The sequence below is a fragment of the Phalaenopsis equestris genome, unplaced genomic scaffold (assembly GCF_001263595.1).
Source record: "Phalaenopsis equestris unplaced genomic scaffold, ASM126359v1 Scaffold000428, whole genome shotgun sequence".
Taxonomy (NCBI): Eukaryota; Viridiplantae; Streptophyta; class Magnoliopsida; order Asparagales; family Orchidaceae; genus Phalaenopsis; species Phalaenopsis equestris.
In genome coordinates, this window is record NW_018164869.1 from 2,718,216 (window position 1) to 2,738,462 (window position 20,247).

General features: G+C 34.9%; 1 protein-coding gene across 1 annotated transcript; it reads right to left on the reverse strand.

Annotated features, from left to right (window-relative positions):
* Nucleotides 1-917: 917 nt before the first annotated feature.
* Nucleotides 918-17,300, reverse strand: LOC110027385 (uncharacterized zinc finger protein At4g06634). Its single transcript, XM_020728782.1, has 6 exons — nucleotides 16,930-17,300; nucleotides 16,787-16,845; nucleotides 14,787-14,986; nucleotides 6,821-6,910; nucleotides 1,739-1,882; nucleotides 918-1,572 (listed from the first exon to the last, which is right to left on the reverse strand). The coding sequence occupies exons 1-6, from the start codon at nucleotides 17,001-17,003 to the stop codon at nucleotides 1,075-1,077; spliced, it is 1,065 nt and encodes a 354-aa protein (XP_020584441.1). The 5' UTR covers nucleotides 17,004-17,300; the 3' UTR covers nucleotides 918-1,074.
* Nucleotides 17,301-20,247: the final 2,947 nt, after the last annotated feature.

The following is a 20,247-nucleotide window of genomic DNA, read 5'->3' on the forward strand; positions in this document are numbered from 1 at the left end:
GCCCAAGGTGGACAGCGGCAACCAAATCTCCAGATAAACTAATGCAGGTAGTATGTTTTATAGCCTACTCGAAGCCTCCTCCTTGAACGAAAAAATATTAGGTCAGGATTCAAGATGCATCTGAAGTCTAAAGTTGGGCGTCGCGTGTCAAGTGAACCCATAAATTTTAATATTGACTAATCTCAATGTACTGTGATGGACCCACTTGATACGTGACGTCCCACCATTAGACTCTGGACGCAAATTATGTCCAGAGTCCCGATATAACATTTGCTCCCCGTGAACTACAAAAATTATTGATTTACTTTGCGAACATGCATCAATTGAAGCATCCAGAACTGAAAAACTTTAGGAAAGACTTCACAATATTAGCAGTGTCTTCTCCATACATAAACTAATAACATTGTTGGCCTTCCATGTCTCCCATAAATGCAGACCTTAACAACGTTAAATTGGTTATAACCATCTATGCAACAAATTAAGAAAGCGATTGACATAAAATCTATTGATCAGAGATCATGGTACAAACTCGGTGGGACGGAAACAGGCAGCAATAGTGGCATTCGACAATACTCAAAGATAGAAGATGAGGCATGTTAGATATAGCCCAAAAGAAATATCACAGAAGGAAAATGTCCACCAAATGAAATATGAGAATCACCAGATTCATCATCCGGTTCTAAATATGTAAAAGCTAATGAAAAGTTATGTTCTAGCTGTACATGATTCATATTATCAAAAACTTGGTGCCATTACTAGGACAATTTAATTTGGGACAAAGAAGATCATTTGCTTCTGCTAATCATCCTGAAGATTCAGAAGCAATCTTTCCAAAACCTCATAAATTGGCACCAATAATCCAAGGCTTGGTCCTTGGAAAAACTAGCACAACAGTTGTGGAAAAAGATTTCAAAGAAACAAAAAATAGGATATGACAGTTCATCAATAAACACATTGCCACATTTTGTAAAAAGCATGAAATCTATTAAAAATAAATGAAATTCTCCATAGAGCTTCGGTCCTCTATAATAATCTCTTCATCATTTTGGTATCAAGCCATCTATTCCGAATTCTTCAATCTTCGTCCTCAGTCTCTTCATCATCCCTGTTTGCTTCGAGGTATCTCCAGCCATTGTCATCTTCTTCTTGATCTTCTTCTGTTTCCTCACTGTCTTCATCTAGCTCTTTGCTTGGCTGCCGTTTCTGTGCGTCATTAGAAACAACTAGAGCAGGACTTGAGCCTCTATGTTTTGCAACTTTAGCAGGTGGAAGTTTCCTGGACAGACCGGTCTTGCCCCTTTTGGAGTGCTTGTTGTTAAGCAAAGCATCTTGCTCGTTTAGATCATCAAACCACGGGTCAATATTGGTAGAACCAATCTTGTAACATTCCTCTGGATTATGCCCAGGATGTTCTTTTCTCAAATGGAGATTCAGCTTATATTCATGAATATAAGCTTTTTCACAGCCTGCAAATGGACAAACATAAGGTCGGTCCGATGGTGTGGAACTCAAGACAGGAACCTTTGCGGCACTGTTGAGTTTTTCTTGTGTTCTCATGTCCACCATTGCATCCTGCATGATGTCAATTAGAAATGGACCCCATTATAAGACAATAGAATATGGACGCAGCTGACACCCTGAGTTTGAAGGAAGAATAGGTATCCAGCAACAAATGTTATTTAAGACAAGGCTGAATTTTACTTTATATTGAATAAGAAAATAGGCTAAAAGACAATACCTTCTCATGCTGAGTCTTGATATGAGTATTCAGTTTGCATTCATGAGTGTATCTTTTACCACATTCTGGATACGGACAAACATGATAGTTTTCAGCTGAATGTGTTTTCATATGCGCCCTCAAGTTGAAGTCCAAAGAAAAGGCCTGCATTAAAAACCTAAACATAAAAAATCAAATAGAAATAGAAATGAAATTGTCGTTTCAATTTGTTTTGTAACATGAGTATGAAGATGATGCCCAATCACATAAGGTAGGTGGGAATCTGCTCATGGCAGTTGATCAAAATTTTAATACATAAAATTCAGAGGATGAGGGATTCTTGCGTCTAACCATGAGTTTAGTGTGAGGGTTAGTGCCTCCATGTTGGTGTTTTTAATAGCATCAATGTGCATGTACAAGTGGTTATAAATGGAAGGTGGAGAACTGAACTATTAAAAAACAGCCAGCTTCATCATTAAATTACAAGTTTCCACTTTCCAACGTTGCTATCTTAGCCACATCTCACTTGCATAAACTCGCATCACCACCTCCCCCCCTTATGTGTCCTGAACAACAGCGCCATCTCCAGAGCACTGTGTGTTCATCTGCCATGCAAAAATCTAAACTCCATGCAAACATAATTTGGCCAAATCTATTAATGACGCGTGATTGAACCAATACATCTCACAATTTGGCTTAATCTAATATTAGTTGAAACGGCACAAAAGATATACTAAAAAGGAGAATAAATACATCCCCCAGCCATGGACTGGTTCTGTTTTCAGCATATATCACCCCAGCAGAGATATTGAACAAAGCTCAACTCACACATCCCTAGAGTAGAAACAATAGACACTACATGGAATCATTCCAGTCACGGCATGTAGCAGCCCTTTTACCTACATGCCTCCCTCCCAGCATACATCTTCAAGGAATCTGCGTTATCTCGAAAGCTCTCAAAAATATTTTTAAATTAATCTTAGAAAAAACAAACCTGTAAATATCAATTAAATGGAAACTTAGAATTTCAAAATAATGCATGGCAAGGAAAGGAGAGAGAATTATATGGAGAGAACACTGGAAACTTTTATAAATTTCCTCGAAAATATTTTTACTTCTAATCCTACATTGCCAATCACAATTTCAAGCAACGAATCTAGACCGGAAGATAACTGCATGTTCCTTTAATCTCTTAAACTTCCTCTTGCCCCTGTTCTTTGTTTCACCAACTTCTACACCTTCAGCCATCGAATCCCCTCATCAGCAGTCAAACTTTTCTTCAATTGCAGCCACAAATCATCCAGCTGCTCCTCCAAATATGGATCACTCTATCCAACCAATAGCAGGGCTATCAGCAGTTCAACCTCAAGCCAATCCAAGCTTTGGCTCAAAATCGGCTCAAAGTCATTCGATGCAATCTTAAGTAGGACAAGTCTGGTTTAGAGTGGCTCAATCCGATGAAGATTCAGGTTAGACTATAAAAAAAAATCACCCATACATATATAGATTCACATAAACAAAAGCATAAATGCATAAAAACATTCATTCAAGCTTAAACATGTACATAAATACGTTTCATCCAATCTTGAGCTTAGCTTGATCCAATTCAAGTAGGGCTAAACTTTGGTTTGATTCATTCCGATTTGGCCAATTGATCTCGATCCAACCAAAAAAAATTATCCAATTTTTTGAAAAACTTCAACCTTTAAAAAAAACCAGTCCTAATTGTTGGATTGTTTTTGCAGGTTGTTGTCGTCTTTGTGACCCAAAGCAAAGAATTCATACATTGCTTTAGGCAAAGAAGCTAAGAATGGTTCATTATACTTCAAATTATCCCTTAAATTTCTAATTTCTCGACCATAATACTTTTATTATATCATATAAAATTTTTGTACCCAAATTTTTGAATATATATTTGTATTAGGTAGTGCTTCAAATCAAAATGAAAGTTTAAGGTTAAATTAAGAATAAAGTATACACTCAAATATAATTATATGGAAACTATGGTCTATAATTATGAGAAGAGATTACATACAGTTGAACATCTTTTCAATGGAAAAGAATAAATCGCCGCAACAATGGTTTCCATTGAAACTCTTGTTGCCAACCATTGGTGGTCAGATAACACAGAAATAATCCACGACACCATTTGAACAAAAATGAGACCTCTAACAAACAAAAACACTATTAAAGAGAGGCCATTGACTAGTCAGCCACTGACAAAAAGTCAACCATAGATGAAGAAAAAATAGAAGAGAATAGGAAGATCTTCCAGAGGTAAACTTGGAGTTTCCTTTGACAAAATTGTCAAATCTGAGTTAATAGGCAATTGGCTCGAGCTTCTAGAAAAATATTTTACGACTTATGATCATCAAGAATGAAAGAAAATTACATCTGTTCATTTGAAATTGCCCACACATGCTTTAGTGTGCTAGAATTCAATCATTATTGGCACGATCTTAGTTTAAACGGCTGTCACAAAACTGAATTCCAGCTAACAAAAAAAGATAGATGCAATGATAAAGTTAAAGAAACAAGCAGATTATTGAATAAAATATAGAAGGAGACCAACTGATCTAGGAATTTACCAAAAAGATTTTGTATTTTTGAAATAAATGGCAAGGTTTCATAAAAACCTTCACATGGAATATAGAATTGAGCCTCTTTCCATTTGTTGATATCCTTAAAACTAGCAAAAAAACTATGGCAAAAGGGTAAAGAAATATCATTATGAACAAAAATCACGTCTTCTAACTGCAAAGAAGAATAAACTAAAGTCTCCAGCACATATGAGAAATATACTAGACTACCATGTCGTAGCTGCAAAAGCCAAGGTATAAACCTAGTGATGGTAGGAACTTGCATCCAAAGAAGAGGCCACGAGATGACCCTCATTACAACTTCATAAGAAGAAAATAAAATAGGATTACTAAAAATAGATCCTACATTGGCCCAGATGTTGTATTCACGCGTCAGTGGGAAGCTTTAGGTAAAATCTACTCTCACTGATGGTCTTTTGGATCAGGTTAAAGAAAAAAGATCTTATAGCTTTGGTAGAAATTTTGAATCTAGCAACTACCATCATCCAAAACCTAATGACGGTACTTATTTCATTGGGTTGGTCTTATAGCTGTATAGTTCTTATTTAAGATATGAAGATCTAATCTTCTTCAGAAACTAGTAAAAATGTGTGCTTGTAAATGGAATAAAGTACAAAATCATTTCACCTTCAGAGAAGATTGAAGGTAACATAAAATAGAGGATCCTAACCGATGGTCAAGAACTCCCTTTCTTTTAAAAAGTACAAGAAGCATCATCTAGTTGTTGATATGCATCAAATTAAGAAGAATGAACCCCACTCTATTGAGAAGCTCTTCGCTAAAACAAGAATGAAAAAGACCCAAAAATAAAGAAAAAGAAAAAAGACCCAAAAAAAAAGATGTTTCCATTTGCATGAACAAATGACCAGAAATGTGGAGTCTGGACCCAAGATGAGATGGCATTCAGTTTTTTAAACAGCCGCCTAAGCTAAATGTTATAAGGATTTATGATGATTTCGCCAATCATATTAATAAAGGACCTTATTGATGAAATATTTTCTTTAAGCTAAATGTTATAAGTATTTATGATGATTTCGCCAATCATATTAATAAAGGACCTTATTGATGAAATATTTTCTTAAAAAAGCATAATTAGTCAAATGCTAAACAAAAGACTACCCCAAACCGCTTATTCATTTATTGTCTGTTGTTTAAAAACTAGCTCACAAGAAGTTCAAAAAATGTACAACTAGTGAAGATTTATGTGTTTTTTAATATCATATTCTATATTATTATATTAATTTTATGTATTCTATGCAACTTAAAAATTATTTATTTTGCTAGAAGCTCAAGTAGAATGAAAACATTGAAAAAAATAACCATATGGACAAAAAAATATAAATAATTTTAATTTTTATTACAATTTGATAATAAATTATTACAGAAATGCTGGGTGGACAGATTAAAACAATCAAATTTTATTTTTTTAATTGACATTGCATACTGAAAATAATAAATGATTAGTTAGTTGGATACTTAAATGATAAATTTATTATTCATAAAACATGGAAATAAAATTTATTGAATCTTATCAAATAGACCAAAAAGAAATAAATTTACTTTAAATAATAAAACAATTTTTGCAGTATTAGTATCCTAAATATAGATACTTAGGCTCAATCATGGCTCCCACTTGATTAAAAAATTAATAAACAAGCTTGAATGATTCGGAAACTCAGGTCGAGTTAAATAAATGGATGATCTTAAACAACGTAGTACAGCTTAACACAATTTATCCCTAGCTCTGAGAACTCCACAAAGGCACAAACTAAAGGTAAGGTAGCTCAAAATTATGAAAAAAAACATAATTGATATAACACTTAATGAAGTAATCAACAAAAAAATGAATGAAGAAGAATGACTGATGAAGAAGACAGAAAATAATTAGAAAAGGAGCACTAATCATGACAATTTGAAAGATCATGAAATTGGTTCGACACTTCAAAAGCAAAAAGAGTAAAATATGGCGTTAAAAAAGTACATTAGATAATTGAACTTTGCTCCATGCTAAATTGAACAAAATCAGCGTAGCAACTAGTAGTTTTCGCTACATCCTTATGCTCTAGAATCCCTCAAGTAAATGTGTGTTCCTTAATAAAATTATCCAAATGAATCTACCGATATTGCCTTTCCCTCCATATGCTTTTCCTCAAAGCACCCTAAACTACTAAGCCACTCATAAACAATTTTCCTAATTTATATTTTCCTTAATCTACTAAGTTATCTATACCATGCAACTTATTAGCTTAACACTAGCTTACGTTCACCATTGTTTTTACCATATTTGGCAGCCGTACAAACAATAGAGCAATTGAGTTGCAAAAATGGGAAATTTGGTGCAGCGCTAGCACTTAAAAGTATTTAGAATAGAATATTGAAATATAACTTATAATTTGACAAGCCTACCCTGCAATCAGTCGACAAATTAGGAAGAAAAAAGAAATTAACCGTCAGCACATAAAACTTAGTGCTATAGCTAATTAAGAGTGGAAAAGACAATCACCTTACCACAGCCTTCATATGGACAATAATGACTCTTCTCTCCAGTATGAATAAGGTTATGCCTCTTCAACTTGGAGCTGTCCAAGAATTTCTGTGACAAAGAAGAAAAGAAATTCCATTCAAAAGCCAAAAAAAAAAGCTAAACAAAATGTTGATCAGTTAGGAAGGCCATGCAGTTTGCACCTCATATTTTCCCAAATATCAACAGGTAACCTTAGTAATGGAATGAAAACATAAAGCACGATTGAAACAAATCATTTTTTTTGGTTGATTTCTCCTTTTGATTTACAAAACAACATTACATTTCAACAGCTGCGGTGGTAACTTGGGCTTTGTGCAAACAGAATTTCCACAAAAGGAACTTCACGACAGGTTCAGCTGCTTCAAAATGGCTCAAACAAAGTTTTAAAAGGCGGAGACATAAGATGATGTTATTGCCTATCACGAGACTAGTGTAAGGCCCAGTTTACCGATTGAAAGCCCCGTAAACTTTATATTTAAAAATTTTATAAATAGAAATATATGATTAAAAATTAAATATTAAAAAAACAAAAATAAATCCCACAATCCAAACTCAATAACCATATGATTCAACCACCAACAGTCGTAAAAAGGCCCCTATGACAGATGGAAACATGCAGCTTCTTTGATGCACCATTCTCTTCATATAATGAAAAGCAGCACCAACGAGTGATTATGACATGAAGACAGCCAGCACTGGCCATGCTTATGGCTTCAGCAACAAAAGTGGCATAAGAGTTAAAGCTGTGGCAAAGACGAGCAATGACTCAACAATGAATATGAAGAGCGGCGAGTGAGCCTAGGCAATTTAAGTGAAAAGCCAAAGACAATCATGAAATACACCCTAAGTAAATGAAAAAAGTTCAACTCAGGGATTCAATGCTCCATTTTGATAACTTAACTCTTAAGAGATTAAAATGAAAATATTTTTTTTTTTCATTCAAATATAGTAAAGCTAGTTATAATATGTAAAAATTTATTAATTCTATAATTTGATTAATATCCTAAGGCTAATGGCTCACCGACTAGGTGCTAAACGCACGTCTGACATTGAATCTTCACCGAGAAGGAGCAAACCCAAAAAGTTTAATGCCTCCTTTGGAAGCTTTATAAATTGTCTTGTGCCTCCCAAAAGGAAGTCCAAGATGCTTTTAGTATACAGTCATTATTACATTTATATGCAGTATAAGTGACAACAATTATAACATGAATAATTTTTTTACAAATACCTAGAATATTTTCTTAAAAATTGGCATTTGATACTAATAAATCATATGACCTTTCAGGGTCTGTTTGGAGGAACAGGGTCCCTGCGGCGCGGCGTCCAGACGTGAAATCCAGTCGTTTGGCACGACGTTGGAAGAGCGGCGCCCCGCGATTTGAATCAAACGCCGACGTATAGTAACCCACTTCCCAGCTTCCTCACGCGGCTTTTTACCCCGTTACACACCCGAGAAACTTTTCGCACCCTTCCTAACCCGTGATATCTCCCCTTTCCTCCTCCGACCGGTTCCATCGCGTGGCAAGATCGCAGACGCAACACTCTCCCCTTCTACTTCTCTTCAGCCTAGACGTAATCTTCAACCAATTTCGATCTGAATCCCTTGCAAGAAGTCGCAGGCACCGAATAAGGTGAGAAACTACTGGCATTGTTTCGTTTCTCTCCGATCTATTTGGTGTTTTGTTCTAAAAAGATAAAAAGATGGTTGTTTTGCTCTGTGAAAAGGAAGAATATGAGTTCAGTAAAGAATGTATATTTCCAAACCATACTTATATAGAACTATCTCCTAATCCTTCTTGTTTAGTAATAGGGGATACTATTGCTTTGACTCTGATGTTGTTCTTATGCTAATATGTTGTTGGAGCAGTGACAATTGGCAAGTTGATTGTTTTATTTTTCTATTGTTCTTTATTGGAAAGAAGTAAGGGAGAAGGTTTCAAAAGTTGGAAAAAATGAAGAAGACAAACATGTGAGGGGAATCATATTGATGTCTATGGAACTTTTTTTGCTTCATTCTTTTTATTGAGTGGACATGTTAGTTGATTATTGTTTCTAATCAAAATAAGAAAAGTAGAGGAGGAAACACTTTTTTAAAAAAAATATGACAATGAATAGTGGAGAAGTAGTTGTTCTTTCCTTTAAGGAACAAGAGGAGGTCAAGAAGGAACAACTTTGAGAAGCAGAAAGATTATTTGCAAATTTTTTAATTATATGGATTCTCCTTAAGTACTTTTTAGGTTAAAGGTGTGACGAAAAAAATTGAGTATGATGAACTAACAAATAAATCAAGAACATGAAGGGTAAGTTTGAATGGGTAGAGTAATGATTTCTTTGTTTTTATATTTTGATCTAATCCATATTTATCCATATCATATGGCTATTTAGTATTGTTATGAACTATTACCAAATATGTGCTTTCTAAAACCCATTCTTCAACAACATTATTCCCCTGAATGGACTATTGCAATACTAAATAATGTTGGATATATATATATATATATATATATATATATAGATGCATATGAACAATTTAGATGCTTCTAATCCTTTATCTAAAATTTGATTAGGTGATTAGGAAGTTTTGAGTTTTCTTTTTCGAACGCTTGATTTGATTTTTTGTTTGTTTCTTAGCATTTTTGGTACTCACTGCTAAGCGAGTAGTGTATTTGTACTTTTGTTATGTTTTGAAATGAATTTCTGATTTTGAATTATCAAATATGTCGCTTTCATACTTCTATTTTAAATAACTTCATTATACAAGGGCAGAATGGTCATTTTTCTAAAAACAACTGCCCCACGGTTGTTCACAGACAGCGGCAACAGTCAGGTATCCAGCTTCCCCGAAACAGCTTTCTGAGGCAGCGCAGCTGCAGCTGAAATGCTGAGAAGCTGCAGCTGAAATGTTGAGAAGATGCAGTTGAACCAAACAAAGCCTCAGTTTTTAAAAACTAATCTTAACCATTCATTGACTTACACTAACATTAAATCATTATATTTAAATTCTAAGGGGTTGCATAGAGTTCTAACAGTTAAAAATCAAAGCATAAAAATCATGCATATATGAGGTACGCAAATAATTATGAGAACACTAAAAATTGTGAAGTTTAAATTGTGACCCTTGAATAAATCTATCATTACTCATTTAGAATTATATTATATCTAGGAATTCCATAGAGCCTATACAAACCCATGAGAACATTTTGGAACTTTTGGAACAAAAATCCACGCTAGTTGAGTATGAAAACTCATTCAGATACCATTTTTTCTATTTCAATTTTATTTAGCCACTCTATTTCTCATAAAATAAAGTAAATTTTGCTTGCATTTTTTTAATTTTCAAATTATTTTTCGATTAAAATAAATACTTTTACCCCACAGATGTAATAATTGAATTATATTAATTGAATATATATGGGTATGTGTGTCTGTGTGTCTGTGTGTGTGTGTGTGAATCATTGTGTGTTTTTTAAAATTTGAGGCAACGAATAATTAATTTTATAATATGAATTTAATTATATATCAATATGATCTATAAATCATATAAAATTGTAAATAATTCTATCATGTTTAATTTTATTTTGAAAGTATTTAAACATATATAACACTATATAAAATATTTAAACTTATTTTATTTGTCTTAAACTCAAAAATTGATTAAGAGAGTATCAGATTTAAAGTTAACTAAAATGATTCATCCTTTAAATAAATATTCAAAGAACTCAATTATTTATTGGCGTGGGAGCTATGGAGGACCAATCGGTCTTGAAAGGAAGGAGGGTTGTTGCTCTTCCTTTTTCCTTCTCTCCCCTTCCCCTCTTTCAATCTTAGCTCATTCCTCATGTTAACTAAAATATAAGTCTTTCCAAATCAGAATTTCTAAATAACTTTATTCCTCATTCCTAAATTCTGGGATCGAATTTAATTCTTCCTTATTTTAAAAACATTTTCTAAAAACTAAAATCCGATTTTATTCTCCTTTCTTACTTTAAAAAGCCTTCCTAAAAATTTGAAATATGATTTTATTTTTTTTCTTATTTTAAGTATTGTCCAAAATAAAATCCTAGCCTCATTATAAATAAAAAATGATGTGCTTAGAGCTAGGTGTTCTGTTTTTTATATATAAATTCATGTTTTAACCTTGGTATTTTCCCTTCGATGTTGTATCCAATGTCGAAGTAGTGCTCCGACTGTCCCTCGTCCGAGGTGGAAATCGTCTCTAAGGGTTTAAGTGGTGCTCCGGCTGCAGCTCGACCCCGACGAGGCATTTATCTTACCACACTTCAATTTCTTTGTTGTCATTTCAGAATCCAGCCACAACAGCCCCGTCTTCCACTACTGCCAACCACCTTCCTGCTTCCGTCCAGCCACCGCAGCCCCTCAAACTTGTTGTCCAGCTCTTTCAGGCCCTTCCTAGCAGCCCCTCCAACTTGTTGTCTAGCTCTTTCAAACCCTTCCTGGCAGCCCCTGCAGCAACTACCTTACTGTCCTGGTTTTTCCCATCGCTGTTAGAGATTCCCTGCTTGTTGTCCACACTGTTGGCAAACATTCCTAACTACTTTCCTACTTCCACAGCGCCCCCCACCCCGCCGACCTTCACCGCAGCGGCCAATCTAGCCTCCAATGTTCATGCTTCTCTCCAGCTGCGATTCAACGTTGTTACTATCGCCAACCTATTGTCCTACTTCTTCCACAGCAGGCCCCATCTCTCCAGCCTTCACCGCAGCCACCAATCTAGCCTCTCCTCGCTGGACTCCCTCCTCATAAAGCATGTTGTATCTTCTTTGTTGAGTCATCATTTGTTTTGTGCTTTTGTTTTATGTGTTGACTTTCACTATTTCGAGTTTTCATTGTAACCTTGTTTCGAGTCAGTAGTAAAATTGTGCATTGCATCATGGTTTATGTTAACTCCGATATCATTTGGTATCAGAACTAACCCAACCCTAGTTCTATCATAGGGTTTCTAGCATTCACCCTTACCCAATCCACCACAACAACTTTTTTTTTCCTTTTCTTTTTTTCGTATTACTTTCTTTCTTTGTTCCTTCTTTCTTTCCTCTCACAGATTCCAAAGTCTAACCATGCCACCAAGGAGATCCATGCCCTAGCCCACCCGGGACGAGATATGGCGAGAGCTCCACCGTCTTTAGCAGAGGCTTATGGATAATGAAGAGGAAATCTAGTAGGAGGATACCCTCGACAGTGATCTGGAAGGTCGAAGAGAAGAACGATAAAATATGAATATGAAGAGAAAAACGTCAGTTATTACCACCAAAAGTGGCAGACTCAAGCTTCCGAAGTGGAGAGATCGTATCACCAAGCGACCTCCCTTGTTATTATCCAGCAAAACCAATCTGCAAGTCTGTCACAGCCAGAAGAAATTGCAAGTGTCACGAATTTAGACACGTTGAAGCAAAATATGAACAATCAGGAAAGTGTTCTACATCACCGAGCAGGGCGTCATCGAAATGTTGGGTAAAGACACCGCACACTGAAAAGCAGTTTGAATGAGAATTTTCATCTGATGACGTCTTCTCCCATGGAACCCCCTTGTTCGTAGATAAATCTAATGTATTTCCTCCATGTGAACAAAAGACACATGCAGCTTTTGATGAGATCGTGGTTCCTGCTCTCCTAGAAGATAGAGAACTTTTTGTTGAGACATATAAAAATCATGCAGATCAGAAGATATCAGAATTTAAAATTTCAGTTGATGGTCATAGTAACAACTAATTGATAGCAGCACAGGCAGCTACACTTCCAACCCTTACCCCTAGTGTTCCATATGAAGAGAAGAAATGACAGTGTGAAGTTCTTGTTATTGGAACACGACAGAATATGTCAGTTCTCCAAAACTTCAAGAGTCAGAGGGAAGACCCAGAAGATAATAAGAATCACACATCAACAAAACTCTTGCATCCTCAACCTCGCTGATGCTGAAATTATCATAGATGAGAAGCATATGAGATATTTACTTGTTCAGAATTTGGCTCGGGAACTCAGATTAGGCCAAATTAGAATGAATCGATAGGGAGATCAATTTTTTATTTTTCATCAATCCAAAAGCTTCTCGCTTCTCCAAATTTCAGTTTCTACTATGAAGCACTTCACAGTATTGTTGGAGCTTATGCCAAACGCATTTTTTGTTGAAAAACATGGTGCAAAAGAAAGCTCTTTGTTAAATTGCACTACTAAGGAAGACTTCAGCTCCATCTAGACCCTAACCTGACTAATGCCAAGGAATTAGTTGTACGGACGGGATGGAGCAAATCAGAACCACGAGATGAACCCCCTGAGTTTGGTGCAGCTGCTGATTGTGATGTTGATCATAACATGATACTTGATAAAATGTTCTTTGTGACTCCATTTGATTTTGTTACCATCATCATTGTTAATGTTGTTCATTCCATTCCTTACTTTTCTTATGGGATAAAGGGTTGCCAAGAGCATGCCACTTTGCAGTGCTTGATGTTGTAGCAAATAATCTAAATCTGAACTTTTTTGAGAATCTAATTGGATGGAAGTTCATTGGCAACTTGATGGATGCTAGACTTTGTTCAGTATAGGGTGAAGAAAGTTTGGGACAAGTTCAGATCATTTTCGTGAGAAGGATGAGATCTGGGCAGTCTTAGAATGGCCTTCTATTCTTGCCTACAAGAACAATGACAATCTCAATGGGGGAAAGCTAGTGACTGTAGAAAACATAGTTCGCCGACGCTGGGCTACTTATGGTCGTCAGTGGCATCCAGGGGTTGTTGGCGTTGACATGGAAGCTTTGACCCATAACGACAAAGTTCCCACAACCCCGTTAGACTAAAGTTGAGGCTATGGAGGATCGGCCAGTCCTCAAAGGGAGGGGGGGTTGCCGCTCCTCCCTTCCCCTTCTCTCCCCTTCTCCTCTTTCCTTCTCAGAACATTTCTAAAATAAGTCTTTCCAAATCAAAATTTCTAAATATTTTATTTGTCTTTCCTAAATTCTAAGATCTAATTTTATTCTTCATTCTTATTTTAAAAACATTTCCTAAAATCTAAAATCTTTTTTTTTTCTTATTTTAAAAAGCCTTTCCGAAAAATATGAAATCTGATTTAATTCATTCTTATTTTAAGTATTGACTAAAATAAAGTCTTAGCCTCATTATAAATAGAAAATAATGTGCTTAGAGTTAGGGGTCTTGGTTTTGATATCTAAATTCAGATTTTAACCTTGGTATTTTCCCTTCAAGTGTTGTATCCAACATTGAGGCAGTGCTCTGGTTGTCCCTCATCCGAGGTAGTGATCGTTTCCAAGGATCCGAGTGGTGCTACGGCAGACTGGTGCTCCGGCCGAGTGGTGCTTCGACTGTAGCTCCACCCTGATAAGGCATTTATTTTACCATACTTTTGTTTCCCTGTTGTCATTTCAAAATCAAATTGTTTGATGTCCACGACATTGTAATTCAAATTTTTGCACTATCGTAAAAGGTGAATATTTCATGCTTGTGTCTGACTAGTCACTTCAATGATTTGAACAGCAAAAAGACAAAGCACGACTTAGTTGACTAGGTTTAGAATAAAAGAATCGATAGAATAGCTTGGTTTAGGGCCATAGACCAAAAAAAAAAAAAAACCAGATAATCCTGGATAGTGCGGACAGGTTGTTTAATTATGAGCTGATTGCCACCTAAGACAAACCAAGAACTGCCCAAGCATGGATCATCATGTCAAATAATCCATGCAGAACCAGACTTCAAAGCCAACCTAATTACCCTTGGCAACTTTTCAGTCAAGTCCTTCTAAAAATATTTCTACCAAGCCAAAACCAATTCAAAGAAAAACAAACAAAGTTATGACTTGGTCATACCAAGCTTTAAAGCATTATAGACTTAATCAGTCCCAAGACAGTCCAACCATCGCCTTGTTTTGTAAGCCCCTAATTTACAATTCCTAAGAAACCATAATACAGCATTACCTTCCCGCAGCCTTCAACAGGGCAAACAAATTGTCTCTCTCCATGGATATGAGTATGTTTCCTTAAAGCCCCAGCATCTGTGAATGTTTTTCCACAGCCATCATATGTGCAGAGGAAAAACATCTCAGTAGCTGGTTTAGGCTTTTGTTCTTCAAGCTCAACCTCCTTTGTCTTCTCCCTTAAAGCATTCAACTGGTCCTCTGCATGAATATAAAAATACATTTATCAAGTTAAAATTTTCAAAATTAAAACAATCAAGTAAAGACTTTGTTAAAAAAAAAAGGCATTGGGTAGAATAAAGTTCAAAAAAAAATAGCAAAAATAGAAAAGGAAGGTCATGATTAGAACAAGAAGCATATTAATTGAGGTGCTGGTGCAACAGCATGCCTCAGGTCATTCAGCAAGCAAGAAGGCCTAAGTAACTTCTTACCAAATTCATTTTAGGTAGGAAAATGAGTTTAAGTAGCTTAGTAGCAACTTTGCTTAAGCCACAGGCTCTCATATGAGTGATTTTATTGCCAATTTTCATTCAGCCTTGTTTATGTTAGAATATTGTTTTCTTGGTGCCATAGGATGTGCATTCAAGCACAATATTATATATTTTCAATCATGCTCATTACTTCTTCAATGAGCTATTTTCATCTTTCTTCTCTTCCGCATTCATCATAAAGGGCATCAACCACCCTTAACATTACATTATCTTCTTATAAACCCCATCTTATCCATTTTTCCCACATGTTTGTTGCTAACCACTTGATGTGTTGCATGTAACATAGTGAATAATTTTCCATTTTATAATATAATAATAATTTCTTACTATTTATTATATTTGACCAAATCTGGCATCCTTGATGAACTTTGTACCATTTTTTGTCTTATTTTTGGAATAAGTATTTACAATAGACTTGTTGTATATTAATTTTTATTCTATTACGGCTATAAAGGACTAATTTGGCACCAATTCTTATTTTTATAGATTACAAATGAAACAACCTAAGCCCAAATCTAAGGAAACAAAATAAAATTTTCATTACTAGGCTTACTCTCTATCCCCTTAAAAATAGTTATTGCCTACCTCATAGACAGTAAGCAACCTTGCCCCTTTTACTACTATGGCTACCTTTTCTTTGATGCCGCCTTATAAATAGTTATTACCTGCCTCATAGAAAGTAAGCAAATACATGATTCTTTCTAGCATTGATGTTTATTCCTTGTCGATGGATATTGCATTTTGCTTTAAATGAGTAATAGATTTAAAAAATAGATCACAAAGACCAACTCAAGTAAAGATCATTGATCCTAAGTTCTATTGTTATATGCGGACAAATCAACATGTTTCATCCTCACCAGTCCACATGAATAGATTGTCTGAATCGACTGAAAAAGAAAGGCACTATGTCACAATACCTCCAAGAGTAATCCTAAAATGTCCGACTAGCCAATTAGAATTCAAAATTCTAGTCAGGGAATTAAAGAAGGTATTTTTGGCTAACTCTGAAATTCAAATCAAATCAAATAGCACTCCCAGCATAATGCTGTTAACGCAAGCATCATACAAGCAATGACTTCAATATCATACACAGCAAAGTAGCAGTACTGCTCAATAAAGATTTGGGCTTGCAGCTTCAGAATTAACATAACTTCCACTCGCAACAACAACTAAAGCCCAGTATCAGGTGCAAAGATAGTCCTTTTAAAAGTTCACAGAATAACTTGGGCTGCTGCAATCACTTTCATTCAAAAAAAGCAATCAAAAAGAAGGATAAAGGAAATACTCAGTCTCAGGGCAACTTTCTATTCCAGCATTAATCCCATTAAATACATTAATAAAAATAACAGCATGTTAAACTAATAACCTTAAAGAAACAAGAAGAAAAACATGGAGAATGTTGCCCAAAAACCCATGAATTCCTTCTCAGAACCAAATTATAAAAGGTTAAAAAAAAAAAAAAAAAATAAAAAAAATCATTCAGAAGGGTATCAGAAACTACTCGACACACCTGTAACCCATTTGAGCAAGAAGCACCTCCCGCCGGTAGCAACCACATCCTGCGGAACCCTAAACACATACACGCAAAGATAAACACAGAAACTCCGACAAAATAAAATTAAAAAAAAAAAAATAGCCGAGAAGAGCGCGCACCACTCCCTTACCCACCGAACGGCGGGTCTCCTCCCCTTAGGATCCAACCTCGACCGATCCTCGTAAGACTCCATCGCTGCCGCCGCGATAACCTCTCCCCCAGCTCGTTCCGCCTTCTATCGTCGAAAATTGTGGCTAGGGTTTCGAAGAAGGGGCGCCGGAAGACGATGGGTTGGTCATGGGGAACTAGGTTGAGGAAAAAAAGGAGAACCGTCGAGCTCAAATAGGAGCCCACGAGATGCGGATCCATTAAGAGAAGGGAAAAATCGCCATGAATCGATCCTTCCTTCCACACCCCCATTGTCCAATCCCATGGCCTTTGCCTCTCGCCATGCCAGTTGCTATCGGTTACGGATAGGTTTATGCAGCGATTTTGCTCATACCGTAGACTAAACGAGTCAGATGACCCGATTTATACCTGCATCATAATTGTGTCATTAGAACCAGCCATAGGCTCATTAGGCTCAACCAATTTCATTTGGTTCGTGTTCTGCTCGTGTTTGAAATAATTCGTTAAAGGTTTGTTAATATTCAATGAAGTAAACTTAGGGCCCGTTTGGGCAACTTATAAGTGCTGCGGCGTTTTTGAAAATGTGGTCTAACCGTTTGGTTTGCACGTTTTTGAAAACATTGTCTGTCGCATTTCAATTTTTTACACTAAACGTAGACTGCGGGTCTACAGTCGCGGTCGACCTGCGGGCCGCGTTTCAGGATAAGCCACTTATTCTTAAACGCATATGCTGTCCCGAACAGACTCTAATTTGTTTGAATTAAATTCGTGTTTGGTTCAAAATAATAATTTCTTAAAATTTAATAAATTGAATAATATAATTAAATTATAAATTAATATTGTATTTTAAAGCTCTCTTAAAAGATAATAAAATTAAAATAAATTTGCAAGCTGGTTTTATAGTTTTTCTTTTTTTACTACATTTACATATCCAGTACAAAAATTTTATTTTTTTTTATGATCTTAGCTAAAATTATTTAAAAACTAATAAAATTTAATAATTTTTAAATACAAGAAAAATTTTTAATATATAAATATTTGCTAATAATATTTATGTACTATTTAATTAATTTCAGTCAAATTTAGTCTAACACAAACAAATAAGTAGTTGTTTGTGTTCTGCTCGTTGGTAAATCCATGTCAGAAAGATTGTTCATGTTTGCTCGTTTGTTTAATAAACGAATTGAGCACAACCTACTTAACAAGACGAACATGAGTTGTTTATGAACAATGATTTTTTTGACATCTCTAATCACAACTATATAATTTACATTCAAATTATAAGATTTTTTTTTTTTTGAAAAAAATATTTCAATGAATATTACTTTTAAGATTAATGATACGCCATCAATAAAATCTCATCATTTGCCACGAATTTTAAGACATTTTACATAAATCTCTATATAATTTTTTCGAAAAAAAATGTTCAAACTTCAATTAAAAATCATTTGGAACTCGAATTTCAACGAACTTATTGTCATACTGACCTGCTCGACAAGTCAGACGCAATGAAACCAAATTAGTTCAATCTATGTCAAATCAAGTTCAGATTAAGTCATTTAACTATTTTTTAAGTCTTTTGTGCTCAATTAGAAGGTCAAATAGATTTCAAATTTGACAAACTCATAATCAAATTGGGTCAAATGGATTTCATACATCTTTAAAGTACCCGAATGTCCAAAAAAATCACAGTTCAATTGATGAGATCTATTTGGGTCATCTAATGGAGTTGTCTGAATTATTTATTTATTTACATGGAGGTCTCTCCCATACTCTATAAATAGAGCATTATCCCCCTCATGAACAACATACCTAAGCATTGAACGAGAAGAAGACCAAAGCTTGGATGATGATGTAGAGAATGGGCTGAATTTTGATGTCATTTCTACACAGAAGATTCGATGAATACTTCGTGCTCCTGAAATTGGGTTGATTAGTTATTATTTTGATGTTCACAACATAATGATTAAAGTAAAGCTAAACCAAAATTTACCTGGAAGACGATAAAACGAACTAATAAATGCTAAGATCAGTGAGAAAAAATTGATATGGTAAAGACATCCTAATTGTATTTCATCTGTGATAATTTAGTTTGCTGAACTTTAAATTAAGTAAGAAGTTTACCATGTTCTGTTAAACTAAAAATAGTGGTGGCCTCCATCTTTTTTTGGAAAGGCTAGAGTTTTTTATTTTTTTAACGGAATTTACATATCTCTCAGTAGTGGATGCTATGCAAACAAAAAATGTAAATGCCCTATAGATTTTAACAAGTACCAGTAATTTTTAGTATTTATTTTTAACTTATGTCTATCTGCCATGATATTTTTGTGTCAAAATGAGTTAATTTTCCGCCTCTTAATTTTGAATGATCCTCCAAAAGTAATAATTGATTGCGAGTTAATCAATACGCATTAAGGTTTAGAATAAAATAAATAATGGCTAATCATATTAAAAGCTTCAAAGCTAGCAATAAAAATCTAACTAATATAAATCAGCATGATTACATATAACCCGTAGAAGGTGATTTAGTTCTTTATTAAATATGAGAAAATAAGACAATATATAAACATTCACAAGATTCAAATAAATACTTAAAGAGAGAATTAGAAAACTCAAGAGCAAGCTCTCAATTTACTCATACGATCTTCAATATCCTTTTCAAGTCTACTAATTGTTGGTTTCAATACTACTTTAGAGGTCCCTTGAATAGCTCTCAAAAATCCAATGAAGCTAAATTCAACACTCTGCCTTTTAACCCTTTCAAGTTCTCTTATTTTGACCTTACAAATTTCATAAATGTAGTTGCAATAATGACTCTAAGTGTGGTAAGACATTATATTAAAATTAGGTCAAATTTGGGATATTGTCTAGCCTTACATCTTAGGTTCTATTCTACTATAGTCGAGTGCTTTGGTGCTAAAATTAGGCACCTAGGCAAAGCTCTCAAGTTATATGTGCTATTTGGGCTCATAAACACCTAGATATGGACCCTAGGTAACAACTCATCTTTTTGCTAGGCTAAGTCTAGCACTTAGGTGCTTGAACTAGGCGCATGGGCCTTAGCTTGGGTGTTTAGGCATTGGGTCTGTCGCTTATACTCCACCATGCTCCAAATCATACTAGTTGTGCCAAAATTAACTCAAATGGCTTTAAAGCTTGATTTTGCATTTTCTTAAACTTTTACTTAAGCTTATTGCTCATTTATAAGGTGCAAATTTGAATTCATTAACTTACATGTGCATAGGATTAAATATAGTGAGTTGAAGTCAGTTAAAAATATAACTTCAAACTTTCAAACTCGCCAACAC